Source organism: Coregonus lavaretus (genome assembly GCF_964263955.1).
Source record: "Coregonus lavaretus genome assembly, chromosome: 37".
NCBI classification, from domain to species: Eukaryota; Metazoa; Chordata; class Actinopteri; order Salmoniformes; family Salmonidae; genus Coregonus; species Coregonus lavaretus.
Window position 1 is genome coordinate 25,964,089 of NC_140024.1, and position 27,326 is coordinate 25,991,414.

A 27,326-nucleotide genomic window follows, 5' to 3' on the forward strand; every position below is an offset into this window, starting at 1 on the left:
GGTCTCTAGTAAGAGCTGGGTATCAGTTTATCCTCACATGAACACATCAAATAGCCACTCTGCTCCAGTTCATAGTCATAGTTTCTCTATCTAGCGCTAGATGTTTGAGCCCTGCATGTCAAACACACAGTCGGTATTGCCAATTAGTGAGTTTTATCACAGTGGTAGCTAGGCCAATTGTAGTTACTTTTGTGGAATCTTTCTCCATTTGTAACAAATGCTTTGTGCTAAATGGAACAAAAGTGTTGTCATTTCAAACTGGGCTATCAGTGATAGGAATTGTATTAAATGCCTGAGTCCAATACGTACTGGTCTCCAACCAAACTCAACTTCACACACAGTTAAAGCCAGCCTGGGCATTCAATTTAGGTTTTACAATACGAAGGATTGAATTGATTGCTAGTTAAGCTGATGTGGTGTTCAACAGACACACGTAAGGAGTGCCCTTCTCTGCTACTGGTGTTGAAGTGGGGAGGGGAGCTGACCCCGGCAGGCAGGGTACAGGCTGAAGAGCTGGGCAGGGCCTTCCGCTGCATGTACCCGGGAGGACAAGGTGACACACACACACGCACCAAAACACTGTTGCCAACTCTGTTCACTGAAAAAAACATCTGATCATTGTCTGTCGTTCTAGGAGACTACGCTGGGTTCCCTGGGTGTGGGTTGCTACGGTTACACAGCACCTACCGACACGACCTCAAGATCTACGCGTCTGACGAGGGCAGAGTGCAGATGACCGCCGCAGCTTTCGCCAAGGTAACCACTAGGCGTCACATGGGTCCGAGGTCAGAGGTCACAGCTGTTTGTGTGTGTACATGTGTTTATCTGCGTGTTTGCCTGGCAGGGTCTGCTGGCGTTAGAGGGAGAGTTGACGCCCATCCTTGTGCAGATGGTGAAGAGTGCCAACATGAACGGCCTGCTGGACAACGACAGCGACTCGCTCAGCGGCTGCCAGCACCGCGTCAAGGCCCGTCTCCACGAGATCATGCAGAAAGACCAGGAGTTCACCGAGGAGGACTACGATAGGGTAATTGATTTCAATGAATTCCTGCTCAGCCAATCACCAAGTGCAACCGACCTGGGTAGTGTTCAGGGCACACCGTAGCAGAACTTTGTGCAATGGAAAAGGAAAACAAGCTAGTAGATAGTACCTGCCCATTCGATCTGCTTCGGGACGTTTTCATCGGTTTTGTGCCTCATGAATACGACCCAGGTATCAAACACAAGTCGTCTGTGTGCCCTAGCCTAGGCATTAGCTTGGGGAGCTAACATGAGTCTTATCAGGAAAGCATAGGTAGTTCACCATACTACCTCCATTACACACGCAAGCTGTAAAGAAAAGAGGTTAGAGTGAAAAAGAAATGGGCATTGTTACAATGTTCAGTAAATCTAGCCTCCGGAAGGGCTTAATCCTAATGAGGTTTGCAAACAGAACAAGCTCTCTTTTTCCACCAATCCTTTCTGAAGCTTTTAGTTTCCTCCTCATCCTTTCTAATGAGTCTTACTGAATGGTAAAAGACATGCTAGGCTAAGTCAAACTGATGCTAGGCTAAGTCAAACTGATGCTAGGCTAAGTCAAACTGATGCTAGGCTAAGTCAAACTGATGCTAGGCTAAGTCAAACTGATGCTAGGCTAAGTCAAACTGATGCTAGGCTAAATCAAACTGATGCTAGGCTAAGTCAAACTGATGCTAGGCTAAGTCAAACTGATGCTAGGCTAAGTCAAACTGATGCTAGGCTAAGTCAAACTTATGCTAGGCTAAGTCAAACTGAAGCTAGGTTAAGTCACACTGAAGCTAGGCAAAATCAAACGGCGTGAGATAGTGGTGTGTAGAGACTAGTGATTGCTTCAGGAGGATGGAAATTGTTCTGCTCTGTTATTGCACTGCACTTTGATCATTCTGGGCTCTGTAATTGGTTGTAATGAAAGCAAATAGGATTTAGATGTTTTAAGCTGTTCATTATTGCATAATGTTCTTTGTTCTTCAGCGAGTAATGTGTGTGTGTTTGTGTCCATCCAGCTGGCCCCTACAGGTGCAGCCTCTGTGGTTAACTCTATGAGGATTGTGGAGAACCCTGTGATGACATGCGACCAGGTCTACACACTCATCCAGAGCCTCACCTCCCAGATACGCAAGAGACTAGAGGACCCCAAATCTGCAGGTACACCCTTTGTTAACATAGCATAGCACTGTGATTGTGTTATTTCAGCTCGGTGCAATGTACAGCACAGTGGATCTGAACCAATCCCAGACTACTGTGTTTCTCCTACCTCTCCGCTACTTCCTCTCCTCTTTTCCTCCCTCCATCCTCCTTCTCATCATGTCCTTTTCTTCCTTTCTCTCCTCCTGACCCCTGACCCCCAGACCTGCAGCTGTACCACAGTGAGACTCTGGAGCTGATGCTGCAGCGCTGGTCCAAGCTGGAGCGGGACTTCCGGATGAAGAGCGGCCGCTACGACATCAGCAAGATCCCGGACATCTATGACTGTGTGAAGTACGACGTGCAGCACAACGCCACGCTGGGCCTGGAGGACACGCTGGAGCTGTTCAGGCTGTCCCGAGCCCTCGCCGACATCATCATACCACAGGTGAGGGAGGGCGGTAAGGAGGGGTGGATGGATGGAATGGTGAGTGGATGGGTGGATGGATGGTTGTTTTGGAGGGATGGATGGATACTCTGGAGCTGTTCAGGTTGTCACACATCCTCACTGATATCATCAAACCACAGATGAGGGAGGAAGGGAGGGTTGGGTGGGTCAGTTGCGTAAGCGATAGATGGATACTCTGGAACTCCACAGGGTGTCACAAGCTCTGGCTGACTTCCTCATACCTAGTGTTGATGGACACCAGTCACTGTTTAGATGCTCTCAGACTTTGTATATTGCAATGCTCTGACCCCTGTGCGTCTTAGGCAGCGAGTATTGCTCACGACTTGTGTATTCTCCTCAGGAATACGGCATTAATAAAGTGGAGAAGCTGGACATAGCATACGCCTACTGCCTACCTCTGGTCAAGAAGATCCAGCTGGACCTCCAGAGGACCCACGAGGATGAGTCGGTCAACAAACTCCATCCATTGTGAGTCTTGACCCACAGGCATGCAATAGTCAAGTTGCACCTGGACGCTGATTTAAGGTCTGATCCTAGATCTAAAGGCAACTGCAACATGAAGTTGTAGCTCAGTCAATTATGTCCCAATATGTCTTTGTTTGCAGGGTCCATCATGTTTGATGGCAACTTAAATAAAAATAATAAAACATGTTTTCTCTGGCGACTCAGGTACTCTCGAGGAGTGATGTCACCAGGTCGCCACGTCCGGACGCGTCTTTACTTCACCAGCGAGAGTCACGTCCACTCTCTACTCAGCACCTTCCGCTACGGAGGCCTGCTCGACGTAAGTACACAACTACCACAGAAGAACTACGGTTTCCTAGAACTACATTTCCCAGAATGACTGCTACAGAACTACATTACCCAGAACTACAGTCGATCCAATAATTGGTGTGTGTGTTACAGGAGGAGAAGGACCAGCAGTGGAAGCGGGCGATGGACTACCTTGGTGCCGTTTCTGAACTCAACTACATGACCCAGATAGTTATCATGCTGTATGAGGACAACAACAAGGTAGTGGTGTGTGTGTGTGTGTGTGTTCCTGTAGTGAGTGTGTAGGGGTGTGTGTGTGTTTCTGTAGTGAGTGTGTAGGGGGGTGTGTGTGTTTCCCTTTCTTTCACTAACCCCTCTCTGTGCTGTCCCTCAGGACCCGTCGTCAGAGGAGCGTTTCCATGTGGAGCTTCACTTCAGCCCTGGGGTCAAAGGTTGCGAGGAGGAGGAGAATGCACCAATGGGCTTCGGCTTCCGTCCCGCCTCCGCAGAGGTAACAGTGTTTAATGTCTGGTCCTAATGTTAATCTAATAGGATGTTTTCACATATGAAATTCACTACCCTGGTTTGGTTAAATGAAGCATTTCTGGGAATTCTACAAAATATATTTTGATTTTACAAGATCTGAAAATAACCGTTTCACAGTGCAATTTGCAAGATGCACATTCTACATGACTACATGACAAAAGTTTAACGCTACTCGGGCTGCCGTGTCACAAAGCCTGGTACTCTGGTCCTGGATTCGTTTCAGCCAAGGTTTGCGTTTCACACATGCTTTATAGCGCGGATCAGGGTACCAAACGATCCAGCATCCGGATCATACAGGGAAATATGAAAGCGCCCATAGTGGTACATCAATGCCCTTTGTGGGTACGGTATATTGTGTCATTGTGTTTTTATAGATATAAATGTGTTGTGTGCGCGAGCGCGCTTTCGTTTTCACAATGTCTGTGCTTAGTCTGTGGCACCCTCTTTCTCGGTTCAGAATGATCAGAAACAGACAGACCCTGGCAGCTTGGAGGATCTATCACGTGACGAGCCCGACCGGGCCGTACCGCTCTCTGAGCCAATGGGCATCCACCGGAGATCCCCTCTGATTCACAACCGCAAGACTGGGTCTATGGAGGTAAAATCACACACACACACTCTTCTATTGTCAATAGAGCCAGAGGTAGTAGTAGGACTAGTTGTAATACTAGTAGTAGTAGCAGCAGGAGTAGTACTAGCAGTAGTAGTAGTAGTTGTAATACTAGCAGTACTAGTTGTAATACTAGTAGTAGTAGTAGCAATAGTGAAAGATGAGACAGAGTGCAAGCATCTTTAGACTATTGATATTCAATGTAAGACTTTTATGTTCCCTGAGTTAGGATCCGGCCATAAGCCAGGGCTGTCCTGGTGTGTTGTTGTTGCTCTGAGTTCCTTGTCTGTCTGACAGAGGTCACATGTGGTCCTTCAGTCTGGCAGCCAGTGATGGGGATCTGTGTATGGCGTCAGACGCTCTGAATTAGCTCCTTACCATATGTGTGTGCCTGTGTGTGTGTGTCACCCCAGGTCCTGTCGGAGACGTCTTCATCCAAAGCAGGCAGCTACCGTCTCTTCCCCTCCTGCTCTCGCCAGTCCCCTGAGATGAAGCAGAGTGGTCTAGGTGGGTGTCTCCTTCCTCCCTGCTCCCTTACACGCGCTGATCTAGGATCAGTTTCCCCTCCCCCAATCCTTAACCATTAGTGCAAAATGAACCTAAGAGCAGTGTCTAGGGGCAACTTTACCCTACTCCCTCCCTTACACTGTAGCTATGGAAACTGTGTTTACCCATATCACCCCAACTGTCATTAAAGTCTATAGTGGTAGAGGGAGAGGTGGCAATGGTGCTCTGTCACTGTCTATTTCTGATAGAAATCAACCTGGAGTTAGATACTGTATTATGGACTATACTAGAGGCCTAGCTAGGTACTATGGACCATAATGGAGGCCTAGCTAGGTACTAAGGACTATACTGGAGGCCTAGCTAGGTACTATGGACTATACTAGAGGCCTAGCTAGGTACTATGGACTATACTAGAGGCCTAGCTAGGTACTATGGACTATACTAGAGGCCTAGCTAGGTACTATGGACTATACTGGAGGCCTAGCTAGGTACTATGGACTATACTGGAGGCCTAGCTAGGTATTATGGACTATGCTGGAGGCCTAGCTAGGTACTATGGACTATACTGGAGGCCTAGCTAGGTACTATGGACTATACTGGAGGCCTAGCTAGGTACTATGGACTATACTGGAGGCCTAGCTAGGTACTATGGAATATACTGGAGGCCTAGCTAGGTACTATGGACTATACTGGAGGCCTAGCTAGGTACTATGGACTATACTAGAGGCCTAGCTAGGTACTATGGACTATACTGGAGGCCTAGCTAGGTACTATGGACTATACTGGAGGCCTAGCTAGGTATTATGGACTATACTGGAGGCCTAGCTAGGTACTATGGACTATACTGGAGGCCTAGCTAGGTACTATGGACTATACTAGAGGCCTAGCTAGGTACTATGGACTATACTGGAGGCCTAGCTAGGTACTATGGACTATACTGGAGGCCTAGCTAGGTATTATGGACTATACTGGAGGCCTAGCTAGGTACTATGGACTATACTAGAGGCCTAGCTAGGTACTATGGACTATACTAGAGGCCTAGCTAGGTACTATGGACTATACTGGAGGCCTAGCTAGGTACTATGGACTATACTGGAGGCCTAGCTAGGTACTATGGACTATACTGGAGGCCTAGCTAGGTACTATGGACTATACTGGAGGCCTAGCTAGGTACTATGGACTATACTGGAGGCCTAGCTAGGTACTATGGACTATACTAGAGGCCTAGCTAGGTACTATGGACTATGCTGGAGGCCTAGCTAGGTACTATGGACTATACTGGAGGCCTAGCTAGGTACTATGGACTATACTGGAGGCCTAGCTAGGTACTATGGACTATACTGGAGGCCTAGCTAGGTACTATGGACTATATTGGAGGCCTAGCTAGGTACTATGGACTATACTGGAGGCCTAGCTAGGTACTATGGAATATACTGGAGGCCTAGCTAGGTACTATGGACTATACTGGAGGCCTAGCTAGGTACTATGGACTATACTAGAGGCCTAGCTAGGTACTATGGACTATACTGGAGGCCTAGCTAGGTACTATGGACTATACTGGAGGCCTAGCTAGGTATTATGGACTATACTGGAGGCCTAGCTAGGTACTATGGACTATACTGGAGGCCTAGCTAGGTATTATGGACTATACTGGAGGCCTAGCTAGGTACTATGGACTATACTGGAGGCCTAGCTAGGTACTATGGACTATACTGGAGGCCTAGCTAGGTACTATGGACTATACTGGAGGCCTAGCTAGGTACTATGGACTATACTAGAGGCCTAGCTAGGTACTATGGACTATACTAGAGGCCTAGCTAGGTACTATGGACTATACTAGAGGCCTAGCTAGGTACTATGGACTATACTGGAGGCCTAGCTAGGTACTATGGACTATACTGGAGGCCTAGCTAGGTACTATGGACTATACTAGAGGCCTAGCTAGGTACTATGGACTATACTGGAGGCCTAGCTAGGTACTATGGACTATACTGGAGGCCTAGCTAGGTATTATGGACTATACTGGAGGCCTAGCTAGGTACTATGGACTATACTAGAGGCCTAGCTAGGTACTATGGACTATACTGGAGGCCTAGCTAGGTACTATGGACTATACTGGAGGCCTAGCTAGGTATTATGGACTATACTGGAGGCCTAGCTAGGTACTATGGACTATACTAGAGGCCTAGCTAGGTACTATGGACTATACTAGAGGCCTAGCTAGGTACTATGGACTATATTGGAGGCCTAGCTAGGTATTATGGACTATACTGGAGGCCTAGCTAGGTACTATGGACTATACTAGAGGCCTAGCTAGGTACTATGGACTATACTAGAGGCCTAGCTAGGTACTATGGACTATACTAGAGGCCTAGCTAGGTACTATGGACTATACTAGAGGCCTAGCTAGGTACTATGGACTATACTGGAGGCCTAGCTAGGTACTATGGACTATACTGGAGGCTTATTCAAGTGGTAGCCAGGTTTTCGGTTGTAAGATTGTAGTGATGTACAGTGGTCCTCGGCTGCTCGATGAGTAGTTATCTTGTCACTGATATTCTGATACCATAGTTTTGGAAAAAATTGATGTTTTATGATATGATTAACCATCCTAATGACAATTATTTAGAATTTCCAAGTGCATCTACTTTGGATTTTTCTAACAATTGACAAACTTACTTTGAACTTACTGGTTTGAATACTAATATTAGCTTAATAACATTGAATCAGCTGGGCCACGGTCATTAACAACATATTAAGAAGTAATAGGGTTCCATTTGAGATGCACAATGGCATTTTCCTTACTGGAGAAGGATGTTTCTCTTTTTAAAACTGATTGAATTGCTATTTTTACCTGGTAGGCACCTGCAACTTACCACAGGTGAGATAAATTACACATAAACAAGAATCACTTGCCTCCAACCAAATTAATTAGAATTTTGTGTAATTTAGTCCAGGCCATTTTTTTAAACTTTGAAGTGAAAAATCAAAATATACGTTTTTTTTTTTTTTTTTTTTAAGTTGTATCATGTGCAGTTGTAAACCAAACAAATACATGTGTGAACAACAAACGTTTTTTAAATTTCAACTTATTTTAGAAGAAATAATGAAGCGTGCAAAGGTGCCAATATGTTTGACCACATCTGTGTAACAATGAAGTGATATGTACCGACTTAAATACTTTTCACACCATCTCATCTGAGCCATGCTGGCCTGGTTACGCACCCACCATAGTTGCTGGAACTGTGCTGGAAAGGATAATGTGAAAAGAAAATCTGAATCAAAATAAAATTTATAATGATAAAATTCCACTTAGCAGATGCTTTTATCCAAGGCAACTTACAGTACAGTGAGTGCATACATGATTTTTTATGTGTGTGTGATACCTTCAGGAATTGAACCTTTGACCTTGACATTGCTAGCGTCACTCTCTTACCAACTGAACCACATATTACCAGAGCCAGTAAGGTCTGGTCGGCACACTAATGTGAAAAGGGTCTTAAATAGGCCTAGTAGCTCATAAGTCTTTTTAGAGTAGATCCCTTAGCCTTGCATAGGTTAGGAGTCAGGATGTTGAATGACCTTGGTATGGGGAGTCATGTGACTACTAGACCTGGGTTCAAACTCTATTTGAAATCTTGCAAATACTTGTAGTGTTTGCTCTAGTCTGCCTAGAGTGAGTGCCAGATGGGCGGGGTTTCCACTTTTGCAACTATTCCATTGGTTCCTTTGCACCAGATAAGCTCAACAAGCCCAGATATATAGTATTTGACAGGATTTCAAACAGTATTTCAACCCAGGTCTGATAAATGCCCCTCTCCCCCCCTTGCTAACTGATTCAGAGCATTGTTTGAATAACTGCATGTTGTGGTGACTAATTCTCCCACAGGCTCTCAGTGTGCGGGGCTCTTCAGTACCACCGTCCTGGGAGGCTCCTCTAGCGCCCCCAACCTGCAGGACTACGCACGCACACACCGAAAAAAATTCTCCTCGGGCAGCCTGTCCTATAAAGACGGTATGTGGCTAAGATCCTGTTTTATATTTCCTCTAGCCTAGAAAGACACACAATGGATGGGTATTGTTAGACTGGGGGTGGGCAACCCTGGTCCTGCACACCCCTGTGGCTATCTAGGACCAGGGATGTCTAACCCTGCATTAGACTGCTGGCCACCAGACCTCCATACCATCCCTCACATTGCATAGTCACACACCAAGCAGGGCAGGTTTCCCTTCATGCTTGTAGTGCACCTTGGGGCTTTTCACACTACTGAGCTGAACCGTACTGAGCCAAGCTTAGCTGGCCTGGTCACATATCCACCATAGTTGCTGGAACCATGCTGTCAAGGAGAAATATGAAAATAAATGATCCGAGCCAGCACAGTTTGGTTCAGGTCGGCACAATAGTGTGAAAATTGTCATTTCCTTAGCATTTTTTGTTAGCCTGGATACCAGTTTGTATTCCGCTCTAGCCAGTAGCCAAATTGTTGTTGTTGTCTTGCCAAGACCACGATGTAGCCTGCGTTGATACACGTAGAAACAGTGTGGCGCCCAGGTGAAAGAGCTTTGCCATTTTTGGAATATGGAACATAAGATATCATTGCTCCCTTAAAGACTGACAAAGCCTGAAAAGATCAGTTGGGGCCACATCGTAGCAACCACAGCGGAACATATTCCCTTAGAAACCCTGACCTAAGCCAGATATTACACCACTGTTGTGATCTCATATTTGTTGCATGGTTCATGTTTGGGTATTCATATCTGTTTAACATGGTCTTACAACTATTTACATGCAATAAGTCTAACACAGAACATTTATCTAACTCACTACTGTAGGTATCCTGCCTCCTTCAATGTTAACCTGCTGGCACATAGTGCTCAGAAGAATTAGGAAATATCTGTATAGACTTCTTGTGAAATATCTTTAGTGCTTCCATATCAACGGTGTCCAGTAGGAAACTAAGCTAAATGTCCATTTATACAGCTTTATCTTCAGTTAAATGGAGATATAAAAAAATCTGTAGGCCTATTTATAATGTTGACTTGTAATACATTCTAAATAGACTTGTAAGATGTGTGTGTGTGTGTGTATATATATATATATATATATATATATATATATATATATATATATATATATATATATATAATTAATTCAAATTCTTTCTAGAACGTTCCCATGGTTTCCTGATCAGAGTTGAATGTATTTCTGAGACTCGGTCAGCAGATGGCTCTGGAGCTCTAGTAGATAGTCCCAGTAGTGGATTTAGCAGAGGTCCCATCCAATGACGAGCACAGTATGCCATTGGCCATACTCTTACTTGGACATATAATAATCTATATACGCACATATTTGCGCTGATATCACAAAAGGCACACCCATATGTGTGATTAGGCTAATCTGTATTTAGATCTGTTTGAACCTAAATGACGTTTATGGGTTACTGGGTTTATGGAGAGAATGCCCTCATCATTAAATGCCATTTTGTGTTTACCTGTACATACCAACTTTACATAGCGGAGGTTGGGCTTTGAGTTGTTCATTGTCTTTTGTGTTACCTAGATCATCAGACATGGGACGACAAATCTGTCTGTACTTGGCTGTCCACATGGTGTCACTGTGATGTTGTCATAGCTGTTTTTCGATTCGGCTGTTTTTCGATTGGGCTGCCATCTTCTCGGTTGTCTTGTTGCGTCTCACTCAGTGTCGTGTCACGTTCATCATGTCTGTTTTTCCATTAAGTCTTTCATCATCCGTGTCCTTACTCTTGTTGGTGATCATGAAAAAAACCTGAATCTGAGATCACTGTGTTTTCAAATATAGTCCCTTTGAAGAACCTAGATTGACATGATTAGTGCTTGTGTGTGTGTGTGTGTGTGTGTGTGTGCATGTGTCTGAGAAGCTGGCCTCCTTCCAGCAAAATTATGGTTTTGAACAGTACTTTGCTGCTGTCGGTCTTAATGTTTTGTTACTTCGAACAAAACTCCAAGCTTTTGATATAGTTTGCCTGGCACCGTGGCTCATCTGGAGGGCAGATAACCTAATTCACAATGGAATGGGCAAGCTGAATCAAACGCACCAAATCTCTCTCCTGTATTTGGGATGCAACACATCTGAAGGGAGTGGTTGGAGTTGTGGGCTTGTATAGGCCTCCATCATACGTACAGAAAAATGTCCCTAATCACTGAGAAGTTGTCAAGACGGGAAATGTTTTTTTTGTCTTCCATCTCCTACATTTCGAGCCATCTCATTTCATCCTGTCACCATGAGAGATTTTCATCCATTTAGCCTGTAATTTGATCTTGAAAGTATCAGCTTATTAGGCAACACCAGCACTTCTAACATACAGTGGGGAAAAAAAGTATTTAGTCAGCCACCAATTGTGCAAGTTCTCCCACTTAAAAATATGAGAGAGGCCTGTAATTTTCATCATAGGTACACGTCAACTATGACAGACAAATTGAGAAAAGAAAATCCAGAAAATCACATTGTAGGATTTTTAATGAATTTATTTGCAAATTATGGTGGAAAATAAGTATTTGGTCACCTACAAACAAGCAAGATTTCTGGCTCTCACAGACCTGTAACTTCTTCTTTAAGAGGCTCCTCTGTCCTCCACTCGTTACCTGTATTAATGGCACCTGTTTGACCTTGTTATCAGTATAAAAGACACCTGTCCACAACCTCAAACAGTCACACTCCAAACTCCACTATGGCCAAGACCAAAGAGCTGTCAAAGGACACCAGAAACAAAATTGTAGACCTGCACCAGGCTGGGAAGACTGAATCTGCAATAGGTAAGCAGCTTGGTTTGAAGAAATCAACTGTGGGAGCAATTATTAGGAAATGGAAGACATACAATACCACTGATAATCTCCCTCGATCTGGGGCTCCACGCAAGATCTCACAACGTGGGGTCAAAATGATCACAAGAACGGTGAGCAAAAATCCCAGAACCACACGGGGGGACCTAGTGAATGACCTGCAGAGAGCTGGGACCAAAGTAACAAAGCCTACCATCAGTAACACATTACGCCGCCAGGGACTCAAATCCTGCAGTGCTAGACGTGTCCCCCTGCTTAAGCCAGTACATGTCCAGGCCCGTCTGAAGTTTGCTAGAGTGCATCCAGAAGAGGATTGGGAGAATGTCATATGGTCAGATGAAACCAAAATATAACTTTTTGGTAAAAACTCAACTCGTCGTGTTTGGAGGACAAAGAATGCTGAGTTGCATCCAAAGAACACCATACCTACTGTGAAGCATGGGAGTGAAAACATCATACTTTGGGGCTGTTTTTCTGCAAAGGGACCAGGACGACTGATCCGTGTAAAGGAAATAATGAATGGGGCCATGTATCGTGAGATTTTGAGTGAAAACCTCCTTCCATCAGCAAGGGCATTGAAGATGAAACGTGGCTGGGTCTTTCAGCATGACAATGATCCCAAACACACCGCCCGGGCAACGAAGGAGTGGCTTCGTAAGAAGCATTTCAAGGTCCTGGAGTCTCCAGATCTCAACCCCATAGAAAATCTTTGGAGGGAGTTGAAAGTCCGTGTTGCCCAGCGACAGCCCCAAAACATCACTGCTCTAGAGGAGATCTGCATGGAGGAATGGGCCAAAATACCAGCAACAGTGTGTGAAAACCTTGTGAAGACTTACAGAACACGTTTGACCTGTGCCATTGCCAACAAAGGGTATATAACAAAGTATTGAGAAACTTTTGTTATTGACCAAATACTTATTTTCCACCATAATTAGCAAATAAATTCATTAAAAATCCTACCATGTGATTTTCTGGATTTTTTTTCCTCATTTTGTCTGTCATAGTTGACGTGTACCTATTATGAAAATTACAGGCCTCTCTCATCTTTTTAAGTGGGAGAACTTGCACAATTGGTGGCTGACTAAATACTTTTTTCCCCCACTGTACCTTGTACCTCGTCAATTCTAGACCATCTAGCGTGTTCCTACAAAAGATCCTACCTGTCTTTCCCTCTTATGTCCCTTTTTTATCTTAACTCATCTTACCTTAGAACCACGAACACTTCAAATGGAATAACATTTGTACTTTTCTGCTATGGCCCCTAAATGCTTCACACCTTTAGCACTGTACCTAATGCCAGAAGAACTATTTGAAAGTAGCGTTAACACCCCTCCCACCAAGACAGCCAGTGTACACACCCTGTACAGGTGCTCTGTGACCGATGGTAACACTAGTGACCTTTTTCTATTTCCTCAGAGTTGTTGTCTATGCCGGCAGTAAAGAGATTTTCTGTGTCGTTTGCAAAGCATCCGACTAATGGTACGTCTGCTTCTTTCCAGTATATTTCCACTTCTCCACCTCCGTTTGTCTTGCATGTCTTTGGAAATCTCTCTTTATTTGTACTTTTCGGTTCTACTTCACGTGGCCGTTACTACCATGTTTCCCAACCCTCTGGGTTTTTCAGTCTTTCTTTTGTCTGCCCATTCACTTTAACACTACCCCACATTCTGTTTGTAACATCCTGCGTACAAAATTGTCACCCTCACCCAATGATTCAATGTTTTTTCAGTGGATAGATGTGTATATATGACCTTGGATGTGTGTGTATATACATATTATCTATGTTGAATATGTGAATTGAAACCATCTCTTGAAAACACCAACCAAAAATCCCCACCAACTCCTAACCCTTCCCCTGTTTCTTGTGAATCAGTCCCCTCTATTCTCATTCAATATCCTGCATTGGCAACCTAAGCTACAACTTATACCCCTCACGTTTGAATAGGTGACTGGATAAGTGAATTAACTGTTTTGCAGTCTAGATTGACTGGGACAGAACGATTGGCGGTTACTGCTAAACGGGGAAAGGGTTAACGTGTGATTTTTATACATTTTTTTACCACGTATGGTTGTCATGATATGGATGAATCTGCATATGACCAATGTGTTTGTTTGATTGTGCTTGTGAAATACATAGCTCATTGTTCTCCAGGACCCTTTTCAGTACCTTGGGGTTTTGTACACCGGATATATTCACTGGGTATTGGGCACCAAACGGGAGCTAAATGTTTTTAAACCGAAAATGAGAATTCAATTCACTCTTCCGTTTTTAAAATATTTTCCTCCTGGTTGGGACCTACAAACTATGTAGTGAAAGTTAAAACATGATCATTACATTGGAGGGGTTCAGACATTTTGTATTATATTTTGCAACACGGTCAAGGAAGAACTGGTTTTCGAGAGAGAAATATTGGAAGCTCCTTTACATTTAGGTATGAGAGTCCCCAGAAAGAATCGAACCCACAATCCAAGCACCATGCTCTCTAAACCACGCAGGCCACTACAACATGAAACACACTGCTGTGTATAAACTCTATATGAGAGGGCCTATGTACCATCTACTGCAGTTCTCTCCAACCCCGTTGTAGGTTTTCACTCCAACCCTAATCTAGCGCACCTGGCATCAAGGCTTTTATTTTTAGTCTTACCTTCATTGCAGTCAGGAGGAACTCCATGTCCAATCACCAAATACCTGGAGAAAAGAATAGTTAGATTGACACATGAAAACAGTAGATTACCTGCTCTGAGCATACTTCACACTCTGGGGTCCAGTATTCTGACTGTCGGGAGGTTGGTTAGGGACAGGGGCAGGTGTACTTGGCCACTGCCTGTGGGGTCTATTTTTTTGTTTTTTTTTGTTTGGGGGGGTTTACCCCTTTTTCTCCCCGATTATATCATATCCAATTGTCCCGTCGATGCAACTCCCGTGCGGACTCGGGAGAGGCGAAGGTCGAGAGCCATGCGTCCTCCGAAACACAACCCCGCCAAGCCTCACTGCTTCTTGACACAATGCACGCTTAACCCGGAAGCCAGCCACACCAATGTGTCGGAGGAAACACCGTACAACTGGCGACCGTGTCAGCATGCATGCGCCCGGCCAGCCACAGGAGTCGCTAGAGCGCGATGGGACAAGGACAACCCGGCCGGGACGTGTACTTGGGCAACTGCCTGTGGGGTCCAGTATTCTGACTGTAGGGATGTTGGTTAGGGACAGGGACAGGTGTACTTGGACAACTCCCACCCTTGCAGCCATCGCTGCTGGAGGGCAGAGCCACTTCTGGAGAATAGCAGGTTCTGGAGAAGACAACCTGTTCAATTGGACTGCGTATTATAAACTGCGCTGCCTATGGATCTCATATAGCAAAACTTGAAGTACTGTACATAGCCTGTCTGTTTAAGCCTACTAGGATAGTCGGTCCAATTATATGAGAGACAGTTGTGGTCATTTGTTGTATAGCTACTTTGGGAAAATGAACCCATCAAGGCCAGAAAAGGTGAGGAATTTATTCTGCAATGATTCCTATGTCTAATTATTTTGGATTCCAAAAATAAAACACAGTTTTTTGCTCTTCTTGCTAATGGCAGATGGCTGCATCTTGTTATTATATTTTCCAGTTTGCACTTGTCTGCTTGCAATACAATACTTCAACCACTAGAAAATGTGCGTACGCATGGTCTAAAGTTTGCGTGGAGGTTAAGGAAAACTGGCGCACGCATGTTTCGGGGTATATTTTGTACATATGCAACGTTTATAAATGAGGCCCTTAAAATGTCATTTCAGTACATGAACACAGCATCTAATTGCTTTTATGGAGAGAAAAAAATGACGCAACTTGAAGCATGTTAATTCACAACTGTGTGTGTATATATTGACTTTAATAGGGACACAGGATGATACGTCTGCTGTGGCTGTTATTCCCTCTCTGTGGTGGCCTGTGTCAGGTACAGTAAGGAATGAGGCTAAGGTTTACATCCAACTGCAGCTTTATGCAACCTGTACAAAATGATTGTGGCACGGCAAAAACGCTATGCACGGTGGACCGCTTTCGTGTAGTGTATTTTTATTGGACGCCAGGTTAAGTGTCCTTTTCTCTCTAGGATTTGAATGTTAGTGTCATTGTGAATACATATTTGACTAATTAATTGAGCTCCTGAGTGGCGCAGTGGTCTAAGGCACTGCATCGCAGTGCAAAACTGTGCCACTAGATCCTGGTTCGAATCCAGGCTCTGTCGCAGCCGGCCGCGACCGGGAGACTCATGGGCGGCGCACAATTGGCCCAGCGTCGTCCAGGGTAGGGGAGGGAATGGCCGGCAGGGATGTAGCTCAGTTGATAGAGCATGGTGTTTGCAACGCCAGGGTTGTGGGTTCGATTCCCACAGGGGGCCAGTATAAAAAAAATAAAAATAAAAAATATGTAAGTCGCTCTGGATAAGAGCGTCTGCTAAATGACTAAAATGTAAATGTAAATGTAAATTAAGCATGTGTAGATCCACGTCTCAACGTTTTGAACCTATTCAGTTCTATCACATGCTCCTCTGTGGTCTCTCAACTTGAAACTAGTCAGTGCTGTTAAAAATTGAAATGCATTAAATACAAAAGCAATATTGACATTTCCTCTGTGGATTTTCATTGAATTTTTATTTCTGTCTTCTAAACCTATGGATTGTATCCCAGAGGTTTTTCCGTAACCAAGATGAGACTGCAGTGGAGGCATGTGATACGCTATTACATCTATTGGATTTTGAGTCGTTGCTCTCTGTCAATGCTTGTGACAGTTGGATGGAGAAGATTTTGCTGAGGCCTTTCTGCAAACCTGTGGGATGGTTGGGATTGGGTTGGATGGGGTCTGCTGAATATTGCTTGAAGGTTTTTGCCGTTTATGGTAGCTGGTCCAGAGCATGGAGGAATGGGATGGTTGACATGAGACTGTTAGAAATAGCAGTAACTTACTGTACCTCCAAGTCACCTCATCTCTGTCCACACAATGGGTGCTACCGCTCCTCTCTCCCTCCTCCCAGTCACCCCCTCTCTGTCCACACAATGGGTGCTACCTCTCCTCTCTCCCTCCTCCCAGTCACCCCCTCTCTGTCCACACAGTGGGTTCTCTACCTCTTCTCTCTCCTCCCAGCTCATCTATCCGCCCCTCCCTGCTCTCCTCCCACCTCATCTATCACCCCTCCCTGCTCTCATCCCACCTCATCTATCCACCCCTCCCTGCTCTCCTCCCACCTCATCTATTACCCCTCCCTGCTCTCCTCCCACCTCATCTGTTACCCCTCCCTGCTCTCCTCCCACCTCATCTATTACCCCTCACTGCTCTCCTCCCACCTCATCTATCCGCCCCTCCCTGCTCTCCTCCCACCTCATCTTTTACCCCTCCCTGCTCTCCTCCCAGCTCATCTATCCGCCCCTCCCTGCTCTCCTCCCACCTCATCTATCCGCCCCTCCCTGCTCTCCTCCCACCTCATCTATTACCCCTCCCTGCTCTCCTCCCAGCTCATCTATCCACCCCTCCCTGCTCTCCTCCCAGCTCATCTATCCGCCCCTCCCTGCTCTCCTCCCACCTCATCTATCCGCCCCTCCCTGCTCTCCTCCCAGCTCATCTATCCGCCCCTCCCTGCTCTCCTCCCACCTCATCTATCCGCCCCTCCCTGCTCTCCTCCCACCTCATCTATCCACCCCTCCGTCTCCTCCGCCTCCATCCTCACCTCCTCCACTCATCCTTTATCGTCACCCTCTGCCTCCAATCCTCCCTCCATCTCCATCTCCCCCTCCTCATCCTCCCACCTCTCTGGCTCTCCTCCTCCTCCTTCATCCTCTCCTCCTCCACTCTATCTTCTTCCCTCTTCCTTTATGGTCATCCTCTGCCTCCCTTCCATGTCCTCCTCCCCTGCTCCATCCGTCCTATCCTCTCTCCTCCTGTTCCTCCTTCCCCAGAGCCCTTGGAGGAGCACCACGTTGCCCAGCTGTTGAGGCGCTTCTCCACTGATGCCAGCCTGGGCCGCCCTCTCTCTCTGGACGGGGCACTGACCCACCACCTCCACCATTGCTCCTACCACCTCCGCCTCTTCCGTAACTGGCTGGTCTCTGGCCAGGACCCCCTAGAGTACTTCTACGGTCAGCCCCCCGGCCCCCTGCTCCCCAGACCCTCTTCAACCCCCTGCTCTCTGCCCTCCTATGCCCTTTAAACCCTCTGCTGTACTGCTTGCAGATCTGAGGTTTCGTTTGGTATTGGTGTGCTGCTAGTTACTGCCGCCGCAGTTGACTTTCGCCGCTTTGTCTTTGGTGGTTTGTTTGACGCATGCTTGCCTGCCACTTTTGGGAGTGCGGCTTGCCATTGGTGTGGTTTGGCTTTTTTAGGTGTCTTGCATTATTTGGCCTAACTGAATCTTATTTCCTCCCTGCAGTTCAGTTCAAATTTGATCTTGCTTATGTTTTAGTACTAATGGTCTTCATTTGAGTGACTGTTGCCAACATAGATCTTTTGAACCATGAACTGGCTGCAGTTTGGAATGTATCTTAGCTAGCGGATAGAGGTTGTCAGATGTTGTCTGAAATGAGACCCATTGTGTTGTATAAAACTGTGCAGCATGTGACAAGACCACTTGTCTGAGATTAAACCACTATGTAGGTATTACTAGAAAACCAGAGAACTCATTTCATCTGGTCACCTGGCGTGAGCATAGCTTGGTGGTCTGCCTGGGTGTTGATGTCATTTATCTACATGCCTTCTCTATGTCTCTGTCTTTCTGTCTCAGCATATCCACCGGCGACCGCTCATAACCCAGCTCTCAGCATATCCACCGGCGACCGCTCATAACCCAGCTCTCAGCATATCCACCGGCGACCGCTCATAACCCAGCTCTCAGCATATCCACCAGGGACCACTCCTAACCCAGCTGTGTGTAGTAATGATTACTGCAGCATTGTCTATGCCACATACAGTACTGTCTGCATGAGAGCACTATGTCAAACTAGTCAATACAACACAGAACAATATAACTGTTATAGGGTTATATTATACCTCTGTGGAAAATGGCGAAAACAATTAGGAAATAATCCAGTTGTGAATCTAGGACCGTAGGATCAAGTTTGTACTGTACACACTGAAGCAGTAGCAGAATCAGTCATAGATCTGCTGGTCTTTTAACCACGATCAGTCACGAAGAATGGATAGGTGTCATATATCACCCCCTGGTTAATACGGGAGCATGCGCAACAATGACTGAACAGACACTGCAGTGTGGACCCGCCCATGAAAATCTACTCTGACGTTAGTGCCAGCGGCCTACATGAAATCACTGGTTGATCCCTTTAGGCTTTCCTCCCGCTCTCTCAGAAGTCAACACTGTGCAGAGCCTGTGGGCTGTAGTCTCTAGCGGTAACACTCCCGGCCAGTCCCAGATGGCCTATTGCAATGAACATTGGCCAGCGTACTAACACAAGGTAATCTCTCATTAAACCATCAATACGCGTTAAAATCACCCGCACTGATGAACTCGATTGCATCCATCATTGCCCACCGATTTACCGCTCCTAAGAGCGGTTGTTGAGGTTCTTTTAGTCCTGATTGCTGCCAACATTTTCCAAGACTATTTCGCCCTCTGGTGGTTATCAGAACAAGTTAATCCTACCTTTTGAACATACCAAGGGCGAATTATCTATATGACAATTATGCCGTACAACTGAAATAAAGTATTTCTTCATTTACCACGGCAAATCTACAGTACTGTGGTAATTTACCCTACATGTTGTATGAATGGAAAACTCATGTTGTTGCAGCCTCTTATTCATTTCTAGTTTCCTATAGTATATAGTATATAGTATATAGTATATAGTATATAGTATATAGTATATAGTATTTTTCCTGGTTGTCCTTGTGCTGTCCATATTTTAAATGTGTAACTAAAACAAGTAAATAAAAATGTAGCCTAATAAAGTTATTTCAAATGGAACACACATTATTTAGCCATTTAAGATGACATTTTAATGAAGTATAGGCATACTACTCCTATAGTATAATAAGTATTTTACAGTATTTTACAGTCATCAGCCTTATGGTTTCTGATGCTCCTGATATGTTATTTAATTGGGGGCGGGAATAGAGAACCTAGGCAACGAAAGTTGCAGCTGTCTGGTATCAACGCAAGATCAGCTAAGTCACTGGTTTATTGTTGTTGGGTTTTCGTTGCAAACAAGCTTGTTTTAGCACGCAGGTGCATGTAATCTCCCGTTAGAATCGTTTTAAGAAACCCAGCACTAACACGGTGCTCCATGCGAAGTTCTGTGTCTTCGTTGCAATCTACCCCATATACTCTTCTCCCAACCGGAGACCGGGGTTCAATCTCTGCGTTCACCCTTCCTACTGTGCTCCCACTTGCCTGTCTTCCTCTCTGTTTCCAGCTGTCTGAATAAAGTGTAAAATGTCATAAAAAACAAACAACATATATATATATATATACACACACAGGTAACTGCCAAAATAAAGGAAACACCAACATAGGGTCTTAATAGGGCGTTGAGCCACCAGAACAGCTTCAATGCGCCTTGGCATAGATTCTACAAGTGTTTGGAACTCTATTGGAGGGATGTGACATCATTCTTCCATGAGAAATTCCATAATTTGGTGTTTTGTTGATGGTGGTGTAAAACGCTGTCTCAGGCACTGCTCCAGATTCTCCCATTAGTGTTCAATTGGATTGAGATCTGGTGACTGAGACACACACACCCTTTAAACCCCCTATGCTACTTTGAGACCCCTCTTTCAAAGTCACTGAGATCTCTTCTTCTAACCATGGTAGCTAAAAAATTGGCAACTGGGCATTTTTATACATTACCCTAAGCATGACGGGACCACACCTGTGTGGAAGTACCTGCTTTCAATATACTTTGTACCCTCATTTACTCAAGTGTTTCCTTGATTTTTGGCAGTTACCTGTATATATATATAAAGAAGTCAATACTGTCATTTGACATCTAACACTTTATTTGAATGCCAATAGCAATACAGCGTGAAATTGAAAAAAGCCTATATGCCAGATGGCATCATTTTTAGGCTAAAATGATGCTGTCTTAGGCTGAATGCTTTTAGTCTGCGTGTAATTAGTCAGAATCAAGCTTCGTCAGTGATGATGATCTGAGATCTCAGTTGTGAGGTATTTAATGTCTATTTACTTGTTTGGTGAGTATCCCTACGCTCAGCTACTCTAGATCCTATATTATATTATAATATTATATTATCCTAACCAGCGTGTGGTTTGGCGCTAACCTTGTATTCCAGCAGGCAAAACTGGTTGAAATGACATAATTACGTCATTTCAACTAGTTTCTGGTTATATTGACATTATTTCAACCAGTTTTGCCCACTAGGATGTTCCTGATACAACATACTCAAACCGTGTGGCATTTTAATTTAGCATAGTGCCGGCCTCCCTGTCTGCTTGGTGTAGACTCTGTTTAATGCTTTTCTACCCAATAGGGTGAACTTGGTCGTAAACTGTTGTTCGGATTGATGTGAAACACACACGGATTGATGTGAAACGCACACGGATTGATGTGAAACGCACACGGATTGATGTGAAACGCACACGGATTGATGTGAAACGCACACGGATTGATGTGAAACGCACACGGATTGATGTGAAACGCACACGGATTGCAGTGAACGCTGAATGGACGGTCTATCGACCGGAATGATTTGTTGCTTTGTAGACACCTTGGGCTGTGTGGTCTGAAGTCTTCCGGTGCTTTGCTGACTGCCAATAAGACCCGTTTCACACTGCTGAGCCGAGCTGAACTGTACACATCCACCATAGAAAATATCCAAACCAGTACAGTTTGGGTCGGCACGGTAGTGTGAAAAGGGTGTGTGTTTAGAGACAGAGTGCATATCTGTCTGGCTTCCTGGATATGGTTTGAGTCGTCTGTCCGCTACAATGGATAAAAACGTGTTGTACAGTAGAAAGAAAGTGTACCCAAACCCTCTTCAACCTGAACAAAAAGGGAATCAGGTGCTGGACCCAAAAAGCATTCCTTACCCCAGGATACTTCAACAAGTGACTATCTGGGAAAATATAGAAAAAGGAGCGCTCTGTGTCTGCATTGATCTGAGGATTTATTTACGTGACATACGTCGGCTTTGGGCGCCTTCATCAGAGCCTTGGGTAGGAAACCCTCCCGAGTGGCGCAGTGTCCTCCCGAGTGGCGCAGTGGTCTAAGGCACTGCATCGCTGTGCCACTAGAGATCCTGGTTCGAATCCAGGCTCTGTCGTAGCCGGCCACGACCGGGAGACCCATGGGGCGGCGCACAATTGGCCCAGCGTCGTCCAGGGTAGGGGAGGGAATGGCCGGCAGGGATGTAGCTCAGTTGGTAGAGCATGGCGTTTGCAACGCCAGGGTTGTGGGTTCGATTCCCACGGGGGGCCAGTATGAAAAATAAAAAAATTATGTATGCACTCACTAAGTCGCTCTGGATAAGAGCGTCTGCTAAATGACTAAAATGTAAAATGTATATAGCCAAGCCATGATTAGTACTCACGTGGTCACGTGCGATCGCTTAACACAGTGCTTCTTTTTCTTTAGTCACCTGTTGAAGTGTCCTGGGGTAAGGAATGTTTTTTTTTTGTGTTGTACAGTAGTTTTGTCTGAGATGGTCTTGTATGTGGTTACATGAATCAGGCATGTCATGTGTCTTTCCCCGGCATTGCTTGTGTGGAAACCAACCGTAGCAGAAATACACCGTAACATTAGTGCAGTGTTCACCTTCCACCTTTAGTTCCAGAGAGCTACCCGGCGTGCAGGCTTTGGTTCCAGCCCAGCACTAACAAACGAAACTCTTTGTGATCAGTCTGTCAGCTGTTGATAGTGCAGGGCTGGAACAAAGACCTCCACATCAAGAACTAGGACGGTCGGTGACCACTGCAGTAGGGTGAGTGACTGTCCTTGGGGACTGGGGAGGTGGTGTTGGCTGTAGTAGTGGTCCTGCCTGCGCCAGAGACCCCTCTAACCTCCTCTCCTAGCCCAGTCTGACTGAAGGGTGGTGGGGCTGCGGGCCTGGGTCTGTCCCCTCTCTGACTGCAGGCTTCGAAGGCTGCTCCATGGTGCCCTCCATCTACCCGCTGGAGACGTTGCACAACTCGCTATCCCTCAAGCAGGTGGATGAGTTCATCACCGCCGTGTGTGAGACGGGAGGAGATGCCCACTCCAGGACCACCAGAGGTAATGTACTGTTACACACACACGGGAAAACCACATGGAAACATCTCGACGTGACAGAGATAAGGTATCACAGGCTAATGAAACACACACTGGATCACAGCCCTGTGTCGACCTCTCTCCTCACAGCCCTGTGTCGACCTCTCTCCTCACAGCCCTGTGTCGACCTCTCTCCTCACAGCCCTGTGTCGAACTCTCTCCTCACAGCCCTGTGTCGACCTCTCTCCTCACAGCCCTGTGTCGACCTCTCTCCTCACAGCCCTGTGTCGACCTCTCTCCTCACAGCCCTGTGTCGACCTCTCTCCTCACAGCCCTGTGTCGACCTCTCTCCTCACAGCCCTGTGTCGACCTCTCTCCTCACAGCCCTGTGTCGACCTCTCTCCTCACAGCCCTGTGTCGACCTCTCTCCTCACAGCCCTGTGTCGACCTCTCTCCTCACAGCCCTGTGTCGACCTCTCTCCTCACAGCCCTGTGTCGACCTCTCTCCTCACAGCCCTGTGTCGACCTCTCTCCTCACAGCCCTGTGTCGACCTCTCTCCTCACAGCCCTGTGTCGACCTCTCTCCTCACAGCCCTGTGTCGACCTCTCTCCTCACAGCCCTGTGTCGACCTCTCTCCTCACAGCCCTGTGTCGACCTCTCTCCTCACAGCCCTGTGTCGACCTCTCTCCTCACAGCCCTGTGTCGACCTCTCTCCTCACAGCACTGTGTCGACCTCTCTCCTCACAGCCCTGTGTCGACCTCTCTCCTCACAGCCCTGTGTCGACCTCTCTCCTCACAGCCCTGTGTCGACCTCTCTCCTCACAGCCCTGTGTCGACCTCTCTCCTCACAGCCCTGTGTCGACGTCTCTCCTCGCTCATCACACCCCTGTTTCAATCTCTCATCACACCCCTGTGTCAATCTCTCATCACACCCCTGTGTCAACCTCTCTCCTCACAGCCCTGTCGGCCATGTTTGACTCTCAGAACCAGCCGTCAGTGGACTCCTACATGCCTCAGAGAGTCCTCTCCTCCTCCGTATCCCCCCGACAGCGCTCTGACAGACCTCCCTGGTGTGAGTGTCCACTCTTTTTCATTTAATTAATTTAACTTTAGTTTGGAAGTTTGTTGAGAAGGAGTTGCAGTAGGGAGGATTGAAGAGTAATGATTTGTGTTGAAGGTATGTTTTTTTTTGTCTAGCATAAAATCAGTAGGTCTTATTCTGGTGTGTGTGCATTGTAAGTTATAATTTCTAATTTTAAGGCTTACATGTAATTGCATCCCTAGGCTCCACTTTCTGTGGGCTATTTAAAGTGATTTACTACTACAGTGGCCCACCGCAGCCTGTGTTGACTAACTGTGTTTCCAACCCTCTCCCACTCCCTCACCGCTGTCTTCTATTGTCTTCTGTAACCCACTTATTTCCTGATTTTCAGAGGTGTGCTCGAGGACAGAAACGTTCTGTGTTTTAATGGTGGTTTTGTTTTAAGTGAAATCCCCAGGTACCATTTCTTTAGCGGTGGGTGGGCTTGGCTTTTTTGTGTGCTAACTAGCTCACAATTCTTTCTTCTCTGGTCATGTCTTTCGCTGCACTCAATTGTAACCTATTAGCCACAATTTTAATATGATTAACATGACCTTAGTAAAACATAATTGAATTGATAGATGAATGATTGCTTGGTACATTGATTAATTGATCATTTGGTTGGTCTCTGTCTCTGCAGACAGCAGCGGTCCGTCCAGTACAGTGTCCAGCGCTGGCCCCTCCTCCCCCACCACGGCAGACGCCTCCCCCCACTTCAGCTTCAGCGACAAGGCGCCCTTCACCCCCCAGAGCAACGAGGAGATCCACTCCTGCCATCACAACACAGGCCAGCAGGCCCCTACTGCTGGCCCCCAAACCCCCAAACTCTCCAATCCCACCAGCCCCACGGAGGACCCAACCACCCCCTGCCAGACACCCCCAGAAGACAACCCCGAGGCCCCAGCCACCCCCAGCCACCTGCCCCTGAGTGGAAACTCTGAAACCAGGCAGGAGGAGCCAGGCGAGTCCCCTGCTTCAACTGAGGCCACTTGCGGTGAAGCGCCAGACCCCAGTCCATTGAGCCTGCCGTCTTCCCCACTGGCAGACCTCTCTCTGGGACGTATGGACGGCTACCTCCCTGGTTCTCTCCCGGTGCTCCTGGAGCTCAAAGAGAGCGGCAGTGAGGCAGGCTCCAGCGCACAGACGCCCCAGTCCCCAGAGGGGCCTGACGAATTCTTTGACACCCAGGAGACGGTGGAGATGTGGAGAGGCAGCCCAGGGAGCCTCCCACATCCTGGGACTCCTCTGGAGGTGGGAGCCCCTCACACGTCAGAGCCCTAGGTGGGGGCTCAGAGAACCAGAGAAGGAGCCTAGGTCTTCGAAGAGGCTAGAAGGAAGTAAGGTAGAACTTCTAGGGGGCTGGAAGGAGGCTTCCAGGAAGCCCTTCAAAAATATCCTTGGCCAGTTCCATGTGGCGAAGCCCTTGTGGTGCTGGCAGTGGGGTGACCTAGTCCTAGACCAAGGCCCTGTGGCTTGGAACTTATGTCTGGTGAAAAGTGGCTGGGCTGCTGCTTCTCTAGTGCTTCTCTACTCTGGTCGTGTTCATTAGGCACCAAACGGAGGAAAAGGGACTGAAACAGGGAGGAACGTCCTGGACTTGTCCAATAAGAAACGCGTATTTTCTATTACAAAACGTTTTAAAATGTTTTCCATGGCATGCCCTAATGAACACGACCCCGTCTCTCTCCCACAGCTGTCTATGAACCAGCCGTTGTAGGAGAACTCAGTGTGATCATAGAACTACCACCTAGTGCAGTACAACATCCTTATCATGTATGTCATGTATGGATGTTTTTTGTCCCTGTGTCCGATAGAAAGCCACTTGTTCTAAAGTGAAGCTTTGATGATGTTGATGTAAACAGTCTATAATGGGTGACATCTTCTGTCCACTGAACAGCCCTCCGTGTGCACGATTTGACGGTTGGGCTTGCGTATTGCATCGTGTACATCGCTACATACCTACCGTTTACTATAGCTATAATTGCAGCATGTCCGCCAACTCATGGACATTGTAAAAGGAGATGGTTTGAGAGACATCTCACTGCAAGTATTGTGAGTAATATGTTTATTTTTCCTGCTGGGAAATGGACACGTCAAAATGTGTTAGGAATGCATTTAGTATATTAATAATGTGCAACAATGTAATTTAAACACATTTTCATCAAGTTCGGCTTTGGCAAACACAATCAAAGCCGGTTTGAATTGCATTTTCAGTTGGCAACTTTATTGCAAGTATATTGAAATCTTGTCACACATTGAAATAGTAAATTAACCACATTGACTGGTCTGTGAAGTTTCATCAAACAGAAGATGTCACCCTGTGTGTTTCCCTAGTTCTCCTATTCTAGGCTATCCTCTCCCTGTGATGGTCTGTATCACTGTTAAGGTCTGTTCACTTGATTTGTGCCAGAACGGTATTGCATCGAGCCAGCAAGAACCAGGTAGGCGCTTTCGGGTCACCACGCTGCGCTCAGAGATAAAGTATATTAAACTCTGACCTCGCGCTGCACCCGACCAAGCGGCGCGCTCAGCACCTTGTGCGAATCAAGTGAACGGGCCTTTAAAAAACCTGACTAGCTACAGAGGTCTTTTATCTGGGGTAAAGACGATCTCAGCTACATGTATGGTGAGATTTATTTATTGCTGTCTCCTCTTTTGATATTCAATATACTCAAATCCTAGCCTGGTCCCATACGGCACAGATGTAGGATCTTAATTTGAGCCAGTTTGCTATAGCAGGAAAATAATCCTGCAGCAACTAGAAATGTGAATTATGTGGATTAAATTTATGGACATTTTTGTAGGGGTTCATTGATACATTTTCGTAAGGGAATTTCAAAGTGGAAATCCTTTTTAAACCTCAAATACACTACACAATTTACATTTCCTGCATTGCAGGAAAGTTCTCCTGCAACAGGGTGATCAAATTAAGATCCTACATCTGTATGTGCTGTAGCTAGCTCTTTATATCATTGTCAAGCCATACACGTGTGTCACGACAATGAACGCAAACACAGAGAGGAGTTGACTAAAGCACAAACAGACTGGAGCACCAGGCTACTATCCTCTGTAGCCCCGGGTTGAAAACCAACCCTAGTCACTTCCCCTAGCCCCTGAAGGACTTGGATAGGGAGCAGTACTCAACTGACCTTAAAATAATAATCCACATTAGATTCGATCACAACTTTTTTGGCCAAATTC

General features: G+C 46.1%; 1 protein-coding gene and 2 long non-coding RNA genes across 4 annotated transcripts in view; all 3 read left to right on the forward strand.

The window, feature by feature from the left end:
• Nucleotides 1-27,320, forward strand: part of LOC311111462 (inositol hexakisphosphate and diphosphoinositol-pentakisphosphate kinase 2-like) — a 48,828-nt gene extending 21,508 nt beyond the window's left edge. The window contains exons 15-29 of the mRNA XM_084154198.1: nt 428-553; nt 635-756; nt 845-1,027; nt 2,022-2,163; nt 2,367-2,590; nt 2,952-3,079; nt 3,281-3,395; nt 3,518-3,625; nt 3,759-3,875; nt 4,368-4,508; nt 4,934-5,027; nt 8,917-9,042; nt 22,930-23,067; nt 24,003-24,116; nt 24,766-27,320. Of these exons, the coding sequence (XP_084010324.1) occupies nt 428-553; nt 635-756; nt 845-1,027; nt 2,022-2,163; nt 2,367-2,590; nt 2,952-3,079; nt 3,281-3,395; nt 3,518-3,625; nt 3,759-3,875; nt 4,368-4,508; nt 4,934-5,027; nt 8,917-9,042; nt 22,930-23,067; nt 24,003-24,116; nt 24,766-25,406 (2,519 nt within the window). The 3' untranslated portion in view covers nt 25,407-27,320. The remainder of the gene's footprint in view (nt 1-427; nt 554-634; nt 757-844; nt 1,028-2,021; nt 2,164-2,366; nt 2,591-2,951; nt 3,080-3,280; nt 3,396-3,517; nt 3,626-3,758; nt 3,876-4,367; nt 4,509-4,933; nt 5,028-8,916; nt 9,043-22,929; nt 23,068-24,002; nt 24,117-24,765) is intronic.
• Nucleotides 5,494-5,983, forward strand: LOC311111464. 2 transcript variants are annotated; one of them, XR_014610774.1, is made up of 4 exons: nt 5,494-5,546; nt 5,578-5,670; nt 5,702-5,887; nt 5,919-5,983. It is a non-coding gene; the product is annotated as an uncharacterized lncRNA (long non-coding RNA). The 2 variants fall into 2 exon arrangements; XR_014610775.1 differs by lacking the exons at nt 5,494-5,546; nt 5,578-5,670 and having other exon boundaries at nt 5,682-5,732; nt 5,764-5,887.
• On the forward strand, nt 6,879-7,491 carry LOC311111463. Its single transcript, XR_014610773.1, has 3 exons — nt 6,879-6,941; nt 6,973-7,158; nt 7,438-7,491. It is a non-coding gene; the product is annotated as an uncharacterized lncRNA (long non-coding RNA).
• Nucleotides 27,321-27,326: the final 6 nt, after the last annotated feature.